General features: G+C 41.5%; 1 protein-coding gene across 1 annotated transcript in view; it reads left to right on the top strand.

Moving 5' to 3' along the window:
- LOC111657885 (uncharacterized) overlaps nucleotides 1–18,349 on the top strand; it is a 29,391-nt gene that overhangs the window by 3,490 nt on the left and 7,552 nt on the right. The window contains exons 2-11 of the mRNA XM_087175116.1: nucleotides 8,882–11,090; nucleotides 12,637–12,698; nucleotides 13,026–13,064; nucleotides 13,190–13,372; nucleotides 13,478–13,902; nucleotides 15,278–15,561; nucleotides 15,696–15,733; nucleotides 16,220–17,256; nucleotides 17,392–17,426; nucleotides 17,664–18,345. Of these exons, the coding sequence (XP_087031242.1) occupies nucleotides 8,882–11,090; nucleotides 12,637–12,698; nucleotides 13,026–13,064; nucleotides 13,190–13,372; nucleotides 13,478–13,902; nucleotides 15,278–15,561; nucleotides 15,696–15,733; nucleotides 16,220–17,256; nucleotides 17,392–17,426; nucleotides 17,664–18,345 (4,994 nt within the window). The remainder of the gene's footprint in view (nucleotides 1–8,881; nucleotides 11,091–12,636; nucleotides 12,699–13,025; nucleotides 13,065–13,189; nucleotides 13,373–13,477; nucleotides 13,903–15,277; nucleotides 15,562–15,695; nucleotides 15,734–16,219; nucleotides 17,257–17,391; nucleotides 17,427–17,663; nucleotides 18,346–18,349) is intronic.

Below are 18,349 nucleotides of genomic sequence, written 5' to 3'. Positions count from 1 at the left end.
CCCCCCCCCCCCCCCCCAATATATTCAAGTTAAGTTTTAAGCTTTCATTTTTATATTTTACATTTTTATCATACCCATATTAATTTATTGCTATACTCAAGTCATCACCTACATTTTACATTTATTCTTTACATTTTCATATTATACTTTTATATACTAAGCCCTCTGTTTTTCTTCAGATTATTGTGATTAAGGAAACGTATTTTGCTCAGAGACTTTGCAACAAGAGGAAGTTGCACTAGAAGTAGTTGCACTCGCCACCGGTTGCAGCTTGTTTTTACAGTAAAGATTTATTACAGGGGTTTCTTCCTCTATATCCTGTATTAATAAGTCAGAGGGAATCTTAATAAAGAAATTAAAAAAAAAATGTATTTATTATATTTAGTTCAATGTTCACCTGAGGTTCAGGCAATGGAGGGAAGGCAACCCCAAAGTCGTCTTCCAATGCTGCCTACACCTCGTTCACCTCGTTCACCTATCAGCATCTGTCCTACCAGAGGCTTTGGAGGAAACACCAAGGAACTTTAATGTGACGATTCTTAAGACAGACAAATGCCGGGAGCAGTGGAGGGTAGAGGTGATGGAGGAGCTGGTGGCAACCAGCCGCCGGTACCCAGCTCCCCCACCACCACCCACCACCTGCAGCCCCAGCGACTCAGTTCACCTTTAGGAGACTTAAGAGACACTCAGACCTCTGCGAAGACTTCCCCCATGAGGGAGAGGTGCATCAAGCAGCAGGAACAGACGCTTTCAACCTTGAAGGGTTGTGACGGGACCGGTCCGTGCGTGGCCCAGCGTTGTCTAAGACCCTATGACTAAGAAACACTGGTTATAAGAACCAGTACACGGGGCAGAAAATACCAAGTAGATTGCCTCCTTAAAGCCCAAGTGGAAGCCTGAAACACGTACAGACTGATGTGAAACTGATGATATTGGTAGACGAACCAGAACAGGTCGCAGACGGACGACATTCAGAGAACAGGAGGACGATTCCTCAGAGTCAGAGTAAATTAAGTCGGTGAAATCTGACACCGCTACGGTTAATATTTGGTTAGGGTTACGTACAAAATTGGCGTGGGTATGGAGGGGAAATTACTGTGTCTTTGAACCAGCGGCAACCTGAAAAAAAACTAAAAGCTCCTTCGGTTCAAAAACACACTGACCTTGTGCTGAGGCCTCTGTACAAACAATGTCTCACTCACTCACACACATTTAGGCTACACGCTCGACATATGACCAAACACCTCGTAAATATTTGAGAGGGTTTTGGTCTCTGGAATTTAACGGCTGTCATTGTCACTGTGTCGGAAATTGACAACAGGTGGATTTCACAACCCAGCTGCTGCTTTTCACCCATTTTGTTTCCCTTTTTTCTCTTCTTTTCACTCATCGTCATTTCTTCACCGCTCTTGCTCTTAAGCGTATGCACACCCCTTAAGTTCACACCCTTGTTTATCAGCGTCCTGATCTCCGCCCTCCACCACCTGTTGACCGTTAACACTTTAACACGACGTTCCACGCGATCTTCCTCAAGTTTTACTGGTTACACTGCTTCAAGTTTAGCATCACACATGAGAGCCTGCGTTATGTGCTCATCTGCTCTGAGGTCAGGTGACCGGGTTGTTGTATGTGGTTCATCACTAACAGAAAAACATGAGGTACAGAGCCCCAGACTACATAATAACAGTCTGATAACGGCTGGTTAGGGTTAGTAGGGTTTGGGTAGTGTAACATATTCATTCCTTTTCTCGCCAAGAGCTGTCTCCAGTGATGGAAACCAACGGCAATGTTAACTCTATCACCATCTTTTCTTCTACTGAAGTTAGCACGCTAACCAGCTAGCCCCGGCCCAGCTAATCACTTTCCAACAGTGACTCGCTGTAGCCTCCAGTCAGCCCTGAAGACAAAGCGCTGCTCAAACGGCGTATTATAACCTTTTGTCTTGTAAACGCAACGATGGCTAAAGCTCTTGTCAAAGTGACGATCACCACCACCGGCTACCGGCATGAAAACACATTTGGCGGCAGAGAAAACTTCTAAATACCTCCTTTAAGTTGTGCGTTTACCGAGACGCTTACAGCTGATAAGATAAGGTTAAAACACTGTGTAGTGCCGTTAATTATAAATATAATAATGATGCTAATAAAGAAAATCTTGCTCAAAAAAACTGTTTTTATCTCATTATTTGCTATTTCTAGTGTAGTTTGAGAGCAGAAACTAAAACATAGCAATAATATCAAGCATCAGGTTCCATGTACAGTGTTTTGCAAATAAAGTCTCCTCAGTGCAGACTTGTCGACTGTTAGCCGTGGCGTTTAAGCGGAGCGATCTCCCGGCGATCAAGTCACTTTGTGTTAGGCTCCTTTAGTTCATCCACTTGTGAAAAGACTTTCTGGGTCAACCAGCCAGTCCAGCCTCAGAATCAGGTTATTAACTGTGATAACTGCGGACAGGATGTCGCGGTACACAGCCCCGAGTCACTGACATGAGAAAAAGTCAGTAGCTTTTAAAGTATGAGATAGATATTCAAACGTCCCTTGTCTCTCATATTTCTGTATTACTTTCTTCGACTCAGTTAATCTATATTTTTAGTTTCCATAAATAGCAGAAACTTAATGACTCATACCTCAATGGTGATGAAAACTCTACTCGGCTGTACATGAAGATTAGGTGTGATGATGTAACTCGAACTAGACACACACACACATATTTTCACACTATGCTAAATGATGCAGTATCACTATCATTTTCCGCTGTCCGTCTCATTCAACCTTCCTGTGAGGTCAGAGAGAAAATATTTCTTCAGATTTTACAGACAGACAGTCTGAAGTCTTACACTTGTGGCATTTGTGAGTGGTCACGTACCGACCCGTGCGACGAGAGGAGGCTCCGAGCCTCTCTTCTGATTGGCTGGCTGTTTTCTGAGTGATCGAGTAAAAATATGGCAGATTTCAGGTGAAACACTCAGAGAAACCAAATCCTGCAAGAGTTGGATGGTGGGTCCAGGTGGGCGGGGCTTGGTGACTGCTTTGTTGTGACATCACAAAGTTCCAGAAGTCCTGACGGCTGGTTTTAAGGCTCAGTTTCTGAATACAGGCTGTGTGCATTTCTCTGTGGACTGAGGCTTTGATACTTTCACAGTATTAATATAGAAGCTAGACCTGATCTATAATCACACTACACATGGACAGAGACCTTTATACAATACGGGACCTTTAAAGGAACGCTACCGTGAACATCTACCTTTAGAGTATCAAATATTCACCCACCGAAGGCTTGTTGAGGACAGCGCCTGTTGTCTGCTTGAACTCTCATAATTAAAATGGATTCCAACGGCGACTAAGAATCACAGAAACATACAACATCACCAACTTCACCAGTGATTTGTATTTGCAGTATGTTCGTGTTGTACCTTCACCAGAGAACTGCAAAAATATCCTCCTCCTCGCCTCTGACATGTAACACGATATTTCACCGATGTCTCTGTGACTATTTAGACTCAAAGTTATAATCCTTAAAATTTTCATTGACTCAAAACCATGTTCTTGTTAATATTTATGGAGACTTGTCCTGGATTTGATTCACTCTAAATTTAACTTGGACTTGTGCCAAGGCACTTAAAAACAGCTCTGTATAAATTAATAGATGTTTATTTATTACCAACACACCATGTGCACATACTGCACTAAAACATACATAAAATTATGATATGTCAACTATAAATACTTTATTACCTCTCTGCACATACAGTCCAAGGACTAAACTATTACCCTGTGTCAAAGACTTGTGTGTGCCACACACACACACACACACACACACACACACACACACACACACACACACACACACACACAGACACACAGGCGTGCACACACAAACATTGTGGTGAGTGATGGCAGATCTCTGTTTGAGCCAGTGGTGATTTATTTTCATCAACGCTTATTAGACCCTCTGCTAACTGCTCCTCAGAGGATGGCAGCGGCTCTTGCAGTATCTGCACACTCACACACAGCAGATACACACATGCGTAAATTTGTCTTATTGCATCTGTCTCGTCTTTTAAGGATTTCAACTTATTTTCAGTTTATCAGATGCTTCAAATGAAAGACATTGAAGGAACAAAAATGTCGTGCACAGGTAGAGGAAAGACAAAAAAATCTCCGCAGTGTCAGAATGTAGATTATGCAAGAATGAAAAACATAAAAACGACCAGAATCATAAAAGAGAAGTTAAAGAAGATGTAGCTTAAATGATATTAGCCCCTTCACCCCCCCCCCCCATTTCGTCTCCTTCAAATCATCCGTCAAAAATATCAAAGTGTAATAAACCGCAGACGCTGCAGAGAGATTTATGACACCGACATGTGTAGCAGCAGGGTGTGCCCGGTGTGAGTTACCATGTGCACTCTCTGTCCCGGCTGTGTGATGATTTAAACCCATCCGTCCATCGCTGGGCGTGTCGCCGAGGACACAGGGGACCCCCCCCACCCCCACCCCAAGGAGCCGCTGAGGTAATCACACACCCACGTCACATGACCTGGGAAGTGCCTGTCATTGCAGGCCACGAGGGCATGTTGGGTGAGACTAAGTTTATTTACTCTAGTACTGTGTTTAAGTACACATCTGAGGTACTTGTGTTTTACTTGATTATTTCCATTTTCTGGCACGTTTCAAAAGAAAATATCGTAATTTTGACTCCACTACATTTATACATTTACATAAACTCCACCTCAACCGGCTACAACAGTAAAATACTGCTTTTATTTTAATACATGAGTATTAATCATGAATTTCCCTTAGGTGATAAATAAAGTGTCCATCTTTTATTTTTGATACTTTACATACATTTTGCTGAATATACTTTTTTCCATTTCCACATTCCTCATCAATCTTTGTGGCGGTTGTCGTCTGTTGTCACTGATCTGGGGTCAGGTTACCTCCTGCCAGACCTGTTGAATTCATTAGAGAAAATTTGACCTTGTAGTTTGGGACGGGGGGAAAGTAGATGCTGCAGGTTCAGGTGGAGATGCAGGTTAATGAGTGAGTGAGTGAGTGTGTGTGTGTTACATTCACTTAACTCAGAGGGAGAATGTTGTAATGCATGTTATAATGATCCCAGTTCATTGTGAATTGCTGTCATAACATTCTCCATATTGAATTTTGTTTGTTTAATAATGCCTTGACCATCTGTGCACAGCTGAGCATGACTTCACCTCCCAAGCAGCAAGTTTCAGGTTGCTGAGGGCTATTCTGTGCATTCAGAAAGTCCTCAGACCCCTCACATTTTGGCAGCTTTAAGATTGTCGGTAATCCTGGTGATTGTTACACAAGAGGAGGCACTTGGATCAGTTGCCCTCGATTCGTCTCTTCTCGGAAAATGATCTGGATGACTGAGAATCATCAGGCTGCAACACAACAAAATGTTAAAACCTCCTCCTCCTCCTGCAGCTGCCTGTGTGCTGCTTTAGGGGATGAGAGCAATTAGAAACAGGGAGGCGAGCCGAGTATACAACCGTCGACTGAACGATGACAGCGTCTGTAACTGGATCCTGTAACAGCATCACAGACCGGCAGGTGCCCGCCACAGAGTTTCTTCTGCAGGTCTTTCATCACAGCCTCGCAGACTTTCTGGATGTTTTTCAGTGATAGTGAAGCCCTCCATCGTCTGGTTCATCAGACCTTATCCTTTGGATTCGGTTTTGACTTTAAGTAATACAAGTCGGACTTAGGGATAAGAAATATTAGACTTTACTTGAGCTTCTAAATGTCTTGACAACACTGATCACATATAAATATAGAAATCCAAGATGGCCAAAGATAACTGGAGATTACTCTGGAAAACGTCAAATTAACACACCAAATAAATTTGTCCTTTTTATATCTTAATCTGCCCACGTCAACACATTTGCTGGACGTCCCTGTGTATGTACGTGTGTGTGTGTGTGTGTGTGTGTGTGTGTGTGTGTGTGTGTGTGTGTGTGTGTGTGTGTGTGTGTGCGCTCCATGGTGAGGTCACCACCATGAGACCAGGCCTCTGTCAGGGTAGCGATGACAGCCGAAAATAAAACCGAGCTTCTTTTGGCTCAACTTCCCCTTCCAGACACATGCAGACACACACTCCTACATAGACAACGACACACACACGCTGTCGGAGTTCTGCCACTCAGCTGTTGTGTCGTGGTCAGGTGTTAAGCCCTGTGGTTCGGGGGAGGGGATAAAGGGGATATATTAGTAATTTGCTGCAATACCCAACAGAGAATGATCCTTTAATGAAAATATTCATCATCACCTTTTGATAAACTGTTGATTCAACAGTCTGTAAAGTCAATAGCCGTTCATTATCAAAGACTTCAAGCTCATATAGTGGCTCTTAGTATAGTATGCATCTGGTTGTGTGTCATTAAAGCCAATTGGGGAATCCGGAAGAGTTTTTGAGTGTGATTGGCTGGTGTTGTCGTCAACTGTACTTTAGCAACAAGGCGAACTTGGCAGCGTTAGGGGGACGTGCGGCCCCTAAGCTCAACAAAATCCTCACTGATTCATGTTTTTATTTGCAGGAAGAGGGTTTATCACCTTCTTTCTGAGGCTTACATAACTCTATCTAATATAAATTCATGTGTAAATGAGATGGGACATTAATGCTTAATTGAAAATATCAAACACATTAGTTTATAGTTGTGGTTATGTGTTTTGGTGATTGCTGTCTCGAGATCATAGTTTACCTGAAATCTTATTTATAAACTAATAAACCATCATATTATATCTTTTATTATCTGGTGTGTGTACACGAACTGTTTAATTCATCAAAGAAAACCAAAATACAAATATTTTTTTAATTAGATGAATATTTCTTTAAACTGAATCTTTCTTGCTGCGATCTGATTGGATGAGCTTTAAAATGGCTATAATCTATATTTTAATGATAGCAATGTATCAAATGGCAATGTGACACTTTATTTATATCAATATAGTTTATAGTTACTATTTATATTGAAGAAAATAACATATAATAAAATATATTTTCAGTTTTTTTATGCTTTAGTTGTGTATGGAAGGTGTTCATAGTAGAGTAACTTAAATATTTTTTAAGTTTAAGTTTCCAGGAATCTGATGATAAATGGTCACAGAAACAGACTGATCAGCATCTATAGGGTTTTTTTTTTTTAATGTTTGAGCCAAAGTAAAACTAACTGAATTTCTGTGTGAAGAGCGCCACTGTGTGGCAAGAATATACAGTGATGAGGATAAAGGTTAGAGGATAATAAGGAAAGGAAAATTTCAGGTAGGACAAAACACAGGAATGCTTTACTCTGTTTTTGTCTGGGAGCTACTCCTTACCAAAATATGGAGCTAAATTTAAATAGCAAGCAGGTTACAAGAAATTAGATAAATATTTTTTATTCTTAGGTTTGTGAGTGTAATGGGAAAAACTGTTTTCCCCCATTTCATGTAACGTTTTCTTTTAATCAGACTGGATGTTCTCTTTTAATGTATGCTGGTTGAACAAACCGTATGAACTGATCTCTGCAAATAAATGTACACTTAATGATTAAGCAAGATAAACATACTTTGTACCCTGGATGAAAGTTGAACTGTCTGCTTAAACATGTGTACGTGATAGTCACTGTATAAAAGAGCTAAGTTTGAGATTGGAGGGGGTCCAGACTCTGTTTATGATCATTGCGTTGATTGCTGGTTGTTCATTCTAATTTGACATAGTGTTAATAAATCTTAATAAAATCGGTAATAAATCTTTGAATCTCGATAGACTCATTGTTGTCTGCTTTCCTCACCTTAGAGCAAAATTGCCTCTACAGTGAGTAAGAGTAAAAATGAAGGATTTCTATTTTTGACTTAAGACCAAAATTTCCCAAACAGTTCCCTTAACTGTCCTTTAACGTTCGTGCTTTTATTCTGAAGGTCCGTGCTTTTCCTGAAAGGTCCGAAAGTAAACCGGAAATCATAACGGTTTTCAGACATCAGTGTTTGCCAAAGAGAATCTCGAGCGCAGGAGGATGTACCTGAGGTGACTCAAGGTATGTTTCAAAAAAATAATAATCTTATAAAAACACACACGCTTTCCTCGGTGCTTGTCAAACTTTCGCCGTTTCTGTTCGTTACCGGACCTTGTTTGCTAACTGGACTCACCGCGGTTCGGTTCAGATATACACCAACATTTAAACCTTTGAACCTGATCAATATTGAAATGATTCTTCGTTTTAAAAGTCGAAAACGGTCGAAATATATCGGGAATAAATGCTTGCATTGTTATAGTTGTAGTGTTGATGTGACGCAGATTAAAATGGGTTATACTACACCTGTAAAATGTATTTATTTTTCTTCCTTTTTAAAGCAAAGTGTCATTAAATGTTGATCATTTTATTGCAGTTGAAACAAAATACTGTCCTGAAGTTTGAATTCAGTTGTCTCAAAACTTAACTTAAAACTTAATCTAGGCCAGGCTGAATTTGTTTCTTCTCCCCCCCCCCCAGTAGTTGATGTGATGTGATGATCTGAAATGGAAATTTTAATTGTGAAATGTTAAATTTTGTAATGTGCTTCGTCTGTCTGCTGGTGCCAGTCTCAAATGTTTCCACCAAAGATGAGCATGGAAAGGAAATGAATTAGTTTGTCTGTGTTCTGGATGTTTCTGCTGAACAGCTGTGACCTTGTTTTTGCTCTTTATCTGTGCTGTTTTGCCTCCCCTCTTCTTTCTTGCTAGTGAAGACCATGAAGTGAAAAAAATGGCCCGAATGTTTTTCCGACAACAAGTACCAGAGTGGAGAAGTCCAGACAAACCTTTAAGATGATGGATGTTACCCAACCAAGAAGCTGAAGTCTATACCCAATAAATAACCACTTTGTCTTTCCTAACTTTTCAGCTTTGCCTTGCTATTGGAGCATGGCGTCCCTTCTCCTGTACCCGGGCCCCTAACGAGGCCCCTACTCACAGGGAGTTCCCTCCTGATTGGACAGCAGGCTGCATCCTTGTGGCTGGCTCAATTGAAAGCCCAGCTAGCACTGACGCAGATAAACAATGCTCTCACTGTTGGCAGTCGAGCTGCAAACTTGCAAACACCTCCCTCCCCAACTGCTGCAGCCATCAATCTCCTTAACCTTTTGAAGATTGCAAACACCATGTCTCATCCCCTATATAACCCCTTTGCCTCTGGGAACCAAAATCCCACCCAAGGGCAGTATGGACTATCCAGTATGCAGGCAGAGAGGGACACTCTGAAGACATTTCCTGGATCTGGACCTGGATCTAACTTCAGCTCTTCTTCTGCAACTTCTGCCAACTCTGGGGGAATGATCCCTTCACTGCTGGCTCGCTCAGTGAGCTACAGGCCTGAACAGATTAGTTCAATAGAAGAGGGGGACATAGAGAGGTCTATAGACATTCCCATTAGCAGAGCCAGAGAGGAGGGGAGGTTTCCTGGCAAACCGACGCATCAGCCCATAGGCCAGGGCACTCATTTTACCAGCTCTCAAAGAGATGAGTTTCTCTCCTCAGGCACAGGGATGACCTCTTATTCTATGTCCTCAACCTCTGCCCCTCCAGGACATAGACACTCTGATGTTGAAAGTGGCAGTAGCTCTTTGGACTGGTTGCCAAACTACAAAAGATCAACTGCTGATGATTCCTCCAAATTTTACTCATCTGCTTCATCTAGCTACGTAGGCAGTTCTGACGGTAGGTTTAATTCCTCAAGTGAAAGGGAACGTGATTTGCAGTCCATTCCAGGGTTGGGTGATTATGACTATCCAGTGCCAGACAAATCTGCAGCCTCCACTGAGTCAAGTCGCCCCAAGTACACTTCTGAATCAGCCGCTAACATCCTTTCACAATTCGGACTTGAAAAAGAGGATTTGGAACATCTCATCTCTTACCCTGAAGACCAGATCACCCCTGCCAACCTGCCGTTCATATTGCGCCAAATCCGCATTCAGAAGGCCAAGAGAGCTGCAACTGCAGTTCAGTCAAAACCGTACCTGGAACCCCAGCCCACCAGAGGTGTGAGTGGAATGGACAGGTTGAGTTGTTCTGGAGGGGCAGGGATACGCCTGGAGGAAATGTCATCGACTATTCTCCAGCCCAGTAAAGTGATTGACTTTGGACATACTGACAAATATGCTGGAGGGGTTATGGATGAAATAGGAAGGACCAGTGGCACAAGAGCTAACAGTGGTGGGAGTGGCAGTATGTTGTTGGTGGACACTTACAATAGTAGCAGTCATGGTCGAGAACCATTGCAAAAAGATATGACAGAGGTTAAAAGCAGTTCCTTGGGTTCTTCACGTGATCAGGGTAGCTCTGTTACCAGCTCTTCATACAGTTCAAAACTGAGCTCTGTAGCTCCCCCAAGCAATGATCCAGCTAAACAATTGCAGACTCAACCACAACAGACTTCTCAAAAAATCCTGAGCTCTTTCTCTCTACCAAAGAAAGACACAGACATAAGAGTATTCAAGTCTGAACCCTCCACTCCCCTTCCTTTGAAAGAACCAAAGGCAGACGACAAGTCAACGTCGAAAGCCCAACCATCCTGCACTTTGTTCCACGGTGTGCATCCTGGCCGACCTGGTCTTGTGCTCATTGGAAGCAATGACACCACTGGCACTAAGGGTCAGGGTAAAGGTCGAGGTAAAGGGTCAACAGTTGCTGAGCAGATGAAGAAGCAGCAGACACAACAACAACAGAAGCAGAAGATGCACATCCAGCAGCAGGCACAGATGCAGCCAGTACCGCAGATGGGACAAACGTGGCCTCCAGTTTATTCTGCTGCACAACCGGTTCCTCCTGCTTCTTTCATCCCCAGCAGCACAGATGCCTCACGTACCATGCATCGTTCAATGTTTATCCTCGGTGATCCTCTCCCCAGCATTATTCCTCCAGCTTTACCTCAGCCAATCCCGAGCCCAGTGAACTTCAGGCAGTTGTTGACACCTTCCAGCAGGCAGAGTCGACCACAGCAGCCAGTCTCCAAGGGTCTGCCAACGCCGGCCATGATGCATGACTGTGTAGCGGACACACCGAGAGTCCCTCCACACACCTGTTCTCTGTGTTACAAAGAATGTACTCATATGAAGGTGAGTGGAAGACTGCACTCTCTTTTCTCTCCCTTTAGGAAATTGATTTTAAAAGAAAGCCTAAGGGTGATAGTATTTGATTTATGTAAAATATTCTTTAAATTTTAATGGATCAGTAATTACTATGAAAATATGCTACTGAAAAGCCTGACACAACCTAGAACCTGGTTACCATTTTACAAAAACAAGTTTTGATTGCAAACTTTGGGAGAGAATGTTTAAACCTGTTCACTGAATCGGGTTGTACCGAAATATTTCAAGGATGCCAGGATTACAGCTAACTATTGTTATCTCTAATACACGGTCACAATGTCTTGATTTACACAATTGGACTGACTTAAAACTGTCGTTAGAACGTCAATGTTTAGTTTAACCAGATGAAGTTCAGTGTGTAATGGCTATTTCCAGATTCAGAGTGACTGTTGACTGTTGAATAATTCAATATAAGATAATGAAAACTGGCCATCTTCTGAATAATTGTTGTGAAGAGGACCATGGGATTATCGTGACGTGGAAGAATCTGCAGATCTGAACAACTAGTGCATCACAAGATGATGGAAGACAGCTGTTTCCCCTATTCTCTGTTTTCTTACTACTGTGTCATACTCTATAGTCAGTTTGAATATACGCTGTTTTTGTGAATGTACAGTTTTTATATTTTTCCCACTATTGTAGCCATTGGTAATATGCATATTATTTTAATTCATGTCACATCTAATAATAGGTATTATCTTTTTTGTAATACTGGCTATTATGTAGGAGCCAAGCTTCCCTTTTTGTTGTAAATATTTTTTCGTCCCAAAGAGGAAGTCCAGTTATTACTTCAACTACTATGAACTTGAAGCCCATCAGGAACCATTGTACTTGAGTCACAAGATCAGCGATGGTGATTTTTGTCGTCCTGCTGGGACATCGCATTTCATCGTAGTTTGGTTACTGCCTTCTTCCTCTCCTCCAAGTTTCCACATCTGCCTCCCTCTTTTCCCAATGTTGCCTCAGCTTGTGCGGTTTGCTCCTGATCCATACTTGAAAGTGACCTCTGCCGAGACAATTTGAACCAAACTTTGGGGAAATTGTGATACTACACAAGACTGAAGAGCCAGACATCACAGAGTGGAGAGGCCAAGAGGACACTCCTGTGTTTTTCATTTTTCAAAATGAATTGAATTGCTCTTGAACTAAAGCTAAACAAAGTCAGTTGTAATTATAAAGGTCCTAAGGTATTTAATATATGTAATATTTTTGTCATCCAGGTTTTATATTTGTTTTGCTGCTTATTTATTACTATTGTTTGTCTTATATGACATAATCACACAGCTCCTGACTTACTATGAACATGTATCGACAAAAGTTTTCTCTTTGGCCTACAAAAGCTCAGAATTGGAATTGGACACTTTTGAAAGGGGACAAGCTTTGAAATGTTTTCAAGGCTGCTGTAATGTTTAATAAACAAAAAATTTGTGTCATGGCAGTTGAGATATTTAAGCTCATATCAGTTGTGATGAGGTCTATCTAAATGTTGTTTGTTTGTTGATCTGACTACTAGGATTGGCTCTCCCACCAGAACACCAGCCTTCACCTTGAGAGCTGCAAAATCCTGCGGGCACAGTCAGTCTTTTTTTCTTTCTTATACTTTTTCACTTTATTGTTATTGTTTGAAAAATTACACTTCAATGTACTGTAGAGGAAACACTGGATGAACTGTAGTTTGGTGTTGCCTCTGCAGCATGTTGGCTCAGCCTGCATAGCTAATTGCAGTAGTTATGTGCGTACCTTGAAGTGTCTTTCTTGAACCCACCATTTGACTTTAGAAGTCTCCCATGAATACCATTGCTTCATGACAGTCATCTTGGGCTTTCATTGTCAAAGTGTGACCCCTTTGCTGGTTAAATGGTGTGTTTGAATTGTTTTGTATTCATCGTTTGCTTTCCACAGATACCCAGAGTGGGATGCTGAGGTTGAAGTCAAGCTCAGGTACATTTTTCAGTTTTCAAACAAGTAGTAACCACACAATTTCAGAACTAGTACCCTGCTTATTTTTTGGAAATTTTCATTGCCTCTCATTCACCTATGCTTATCTTGTTCACTGCTGTCTTCAGTGCCGGAGGGAAAGATGTTAAGCCATCATCCTCAACTGCTGCCCAGACTTTCCAACATTGTCATCAGAAAACCAGGCATGGAAGCCGCTCCCGTTCCCACTCACCTAGTCCCCGAAGACACCATGAAAGAAGAGAGAAACGCAGCCAATCACGATCATCGCACAGCTCCAGATACACTCGCAGGTCTAAATTCTAATATGACAGAAGAAATTCCACTTGGCATTATATTGTGAAATCTTTGATTAATTACATTAACTGACTGTTAAATTTAATTTGTCCATATATCAGCTCCCGGTCTCGTTCTTGCTCTCCATGGTATGACTGTCCTACCTCCTCTCGTTATCGGTCACGTTCAAGGAGTTATGAGAGACGATCCTCACCGAGGAGGGGAGAAGAGAGATGGTCCTCACCAAGACGAAGTCAAGAGAGGCGATCATCTCCAAGGGACCATGAAAGAAGATCACCAAGGAGGGGTGACAAGAGACGATCATCTCCAAGAAGGAGCTATGAAAGAAGATCACCAAGGAGGGGTGACAAGAGACGATCATCTCGAAGAAGGAGCTATGAAAGAAGATCACCAAGGAGGGGCGACAAGAGACGACCATCTCCAAGAAGGAGCCGTGAAAGACAATGGTCCACAGAGAGGTCGTCTTCTGAAGGGAAGAGGTCGAGCAACGCAGAGAGGCTGGTGAAGAGACTACTGGAAAATTCAGGTTTGATAAATTGCAATAATCTTAAGAACATCTGTATTAAAGATCTTTAAAAACAGCTGTATTAAAAGTAACGCTTATTCCCTTTGTATTTTTTGAGAGTTAGATGAGAAAACCAATACCCTTCTCATGTGCAGTAAATATAACAGCCACAGTGGTTAGTATAGATAATGGAAATGGGGAAACATGGGCAAACATTAGACATTGTTTAGCTTCTATTTTGACTGTTTGTGTCTAGATGAAGCCACTGCTATCATCTGTAGCTAGGGTACTGTTGTGTCCACTATTATTTCGCAGCAAAACCGGACTCGTGTGTTCGTTTGATGAAGTATGCAGGACACAGATTTAAAGTTCAACACGTCTAATTTATTTAAAGTATAGCCAAGCATAGAAGTTTGAGATTGCTTACAGAACTCACACTGCTTTCCTCTCGCCTGTCTAAGTGCAGCCCTCCCTTGTTTCAGTCACTCACTCTTATACACATTCTCACATTCTTTGTATAACAATATCACTCCCCCTCTTCTCGCACAGCCCGACCGAACCCAGCATCTTAACTGCACATCCTGCTATCTAAGCATGTTATCATCGTACTTTCTCGTCCTCTCTGTCCTTGTACGTCATTCTGCAATCTCAAACGGCAGACAATGTTACAATGTTCACATAGTTCATATAATTTAAGGCTGATTCACCCTTTTAATCATACAATGCATACAGTAGCAGAAATAACATATCCCTTCAGTACCCAGGGTCTTAGAGATAAAGGGGTACAAGGAAGGCGTAGACATAGAAAATGGTGTTCAAATATAGATGTTGTCAAGGATGGGCTAAGTAGAAGAACAGACAAGGCATTTTAATTAGGTAAGAACATGTGACAATGTGGATTTTGGTGTGGTAAATTCTTGCAGCCACGTGAGATCTGGGAATATATACCTCTGATTAACATGCTGACTGTGTTTTGCTCATCATTTTCTCCTTAGTGCAAAGCTTACTTTAATACTTTTGCCTGAGACATCTGAATTCATTTAACCTTTTCATCGTCTTTTCCTCCAGCTCACAATAATTTCAATCACATATAGAGTTTTTATAGATTTTTGAAAGTGAATATTGAATGACAAAACAGAAAAATAAAAGATGTAACCAAAAAGTTTGTGAAATCAACCTGAAATCAACAGGTCGTCATCTTCACCAAATAGCTATTTTAATGTTGTAAAATTTTTATTAAGTTTTTGCATGCCTGCTAGAGAGAAGCAGTTCTTCTTACTTATGTAACATGTTGTTACCTTTACATTTCATCTTATTAAACAGCTCCCCGGCGCAGTGGAAACTCCAAAACACTGCAGTTTTGTCTGACACTATTTTTTCACCTTTCTTCCTCTAGCTGTCCAGGCTCTGTCAAAAGACTCTGACCTGGAGGCTGTGGTTAAAAATCTAGCTCCTGCCTTACTAGCTGAGCTGGCCAAGATGAATTCTTCCTCATCATCGTCCTCTATGTCATCCAAAGGAGGAAAAAGCTCCCAGTCTTCTCCCTCTGCTGGGGGAAAAAGCTCATCCTCTGCTGCCTCTTCGTCCTCTTCAGCAGCAAAGAAGGAGACGACAACAACATCTTCTAAAGCAAAACCCATTCTGCAGAAGAACGAAGAAGGTGCTTCTACAAAGACTAAGGTGTGTGTGTGTGTGTGTGTGTGTGTGTGTGTGTGAGAGAGAGAGAGAGAGACATAATGTTTTGATCAATGACATTAACAGTGTCAATAATCAGATTAATCTAGACTAACAAATGTCATTTGGTTTGTTTACAGGATACTGTTTCTAAGGAGCAAAAGACGACTTCTCAGAAGTAAGATATTCTTCAAACAGACCTTTTTTTAACAGTGATGGAGGCTAGATGTTTTATCTCGTTCTTGTCAGTATATTACTGTAAATATTCAGTCACGCCTTGTCTCCTCAGTAAAAAAAAGAAAAATCTATTTTTTTCTAAGAGTCTTTCCAACATAGAGTATATACAGTATATTCAGAATTTACTGCTCTTGGTTTTACTTTACTTTTTACTACAACCAAAATGAATAACTATAAATTTTCACACAGGGTCATTTTATTTTCTGTAAACTTTACAGGAATGCTCTTCATGAAATTTAATTAATTAATTTGAAAACAAACAATAGGTAACACATAGACTAACAGTCCTCATAGGAAGTCAACCTTGGAGGACATTGCAATCTTATCGTGAAAAATATTTTTAAAAAATATCCAAACCATTCCCTTGATCTTCCATTTCTTAATTATTCTCCTGCTTTACAACTAGTTAACTTTCTTTTGTTCACAGAAACCCAGCCATTTCCAGTGTCTCCAAACCTCAAACCACTAAATCCACAACTACCAGTACTCCCACAAAGGATCTTCTCCCTACAGCTCAAGAAACTTTGCATAATTGCCCTGCAAAGCCTTTATCTTTACCCTCTGAAGCCAAAAAAGTTGCAACAAAAACGGTAAAAAGCATGGCCCCACAGAAAGAGACAGCCATGGTTGATGAATCAGCAACTAGGACTGTTGTTGAACCAACTAAAGGCTTGAAAATTGGCACTCAAGCAAAGATGTCGACATCCAAAGCGAACACAACCTCAACTGAGAAAACCAAAACACCGGAAGAGAATTTGACTGTGGCCGAAGATATGACACAAGAAGAGGTGCAAGAAATAGATGCAAAAGCCATAAATGCACCATCCAAATCTATGGCTTCAGAAAATGTCCCTGATGTAGAGACTTCCAAATCTAAAGAAGTGGAAACAAAGGCTCAAGAACCTGTAGTGGTGCTGGAAGACACAGCCAAAGTTGTTGAAACAGGAAATGCAACAGTTATTGAATTGAAGCACCAAGCAGAACTTACCATGGTTGATGTTGAGGTGAAAGAGGCCAAAGATGCTGAACCAATGGAGCTTGGGGAAACAGGATTTAAAGTGGCAGAGCCCATGGAAGTTGAAAGCTGTTCTGATAAAGGGGAAAAAATGACAACTCCAGAGGCTGTACCAGATAAATTCAGTGAGAGTCAACCACCAATCAGTATAGATGACACCAAAACTACATCGCAAGTCCAGAAAAGCACCCTGTTTGAATCGGATTCCATTGCACAAGGGCGGGACACCAAGACAGGCGCTTCAAAAATCCAGCAGCAGGCTGCATCAATTTCAGCTGAAGCTGCGAGTGAACCAGCAGTGAGCATTCAGCAGCTGGCGGCAACCACATCTTCTTCAGCTACAGCAGTGAGTGAGCCGCAACCGGCAGCAACCTCGTCTTCTTCAGCTGCAGTTACCCCTCTGACTATTGAGGAGATGGTGGATAAGCACCTGCATCAAAATAAAATAAGTAAGAAATCCAAGAAAGAGACTGAGTTTGTCTCACTGGAGTCATTAACTATATTTAGATCATAAATGTCTGCAGGTGATCATACTTCAAAGTTTAGTCTTTTTTTTTAACATTACTTTGTCCTTCCTTTTGCAGCGTGCTTCAAGAGGACCGCCTGCTGCTCACAGAAAGTATGTTTGGTTATGATCTTGTTCTCAGCACAAATAGCACAAATAAGCATCAATATGTACTAAAATGTCCTTAGATGGTTGTTGAATGTTATATTGTACTGAGTATCTGCACGTCTTTTAAAAAGTCTTAAAATGTAATGGATCACTTTTGTAAAATAGTTAATTCAGTCACTGTTGTGGGTAAAATGTCCAAACAAAACCTCAGTAAACATTTTGTCCTATTTAAATTTCAACAAGGAGGACTTTGTCACTGTTGATGAAGTTGGTGGACACCAGCACTCATCCTATTCCAAGCGGTCCTCCAGAGGGAAAAAAGAAAGGCAAAGCTCAGACGTATCATCTGCTGCCAAACAGACCTTAACGAGGTCCTTCAAAGACTCTATGAGCTCAGCTTCTTCCTCATCCTCTTCATCCTCCTCATCCAAGTTGACTAAAGACTCCGTGAAGAGAAGCTCGTCTTCTGACTCTGAGCCACCCCACTCTCCTACCAAACCCTCATCCTATGCCAGTGTTAGTAAAACCTCTGCCTCTTCTACACTGTCTCCCGAAACCTCTTCCTCTCCTGGTCCTAAGGCAGAACAGAGCAAGACAAAATCTCCTGTCAAAGCATCTACTACGTCTTCCTCGAGTTGTAGGACCCAATCGTCCTATACTGCACATGAAATTGAAAAGATGGCATCAGCAGCAGCTGTTGAGGCATCAGTAAAGACTCATCCTGAGTCACATAGAGAAGCAAAAGCCACAGAGAGTGCAGTGGTAAAGTCTGACCACAAGGTGTCAGAAGAGGCCATTGCTGCAAAAACTGTTGAGTCAGAGTCAAAAATAGAAACATCATCAAAGATGCATCCACCTGCACAGGGACGGGGGTTAGAGTTGAGCCAATCCCAGAGGTTTGAGATTGATGTTAAAGACAACACACTCAA

Source organism: Seriola lalandi, unplaced genomic scaffold, assembly GCF_002814215.2.
Source record: "Seriola lalandi dorsalis isolate HSWRI2012SDOR001 ecotype SW California unplaced genomic scaffold, Sedor1 jcf7180002054418, whole genome shotgun sequence".
NCBI classification, from domain to species: domain Eukaryota; kingdom Metazoa; phylum Chordata; class Actinopteri; order Carangiformes; family Carangidae; genus Seriola; species Seriola lalandi.
The sequence above is the reverse complement of the archived record's forward strand: the minus strand, read 5'-3'. Positions and strand labels throughout refer to the sequence as shown.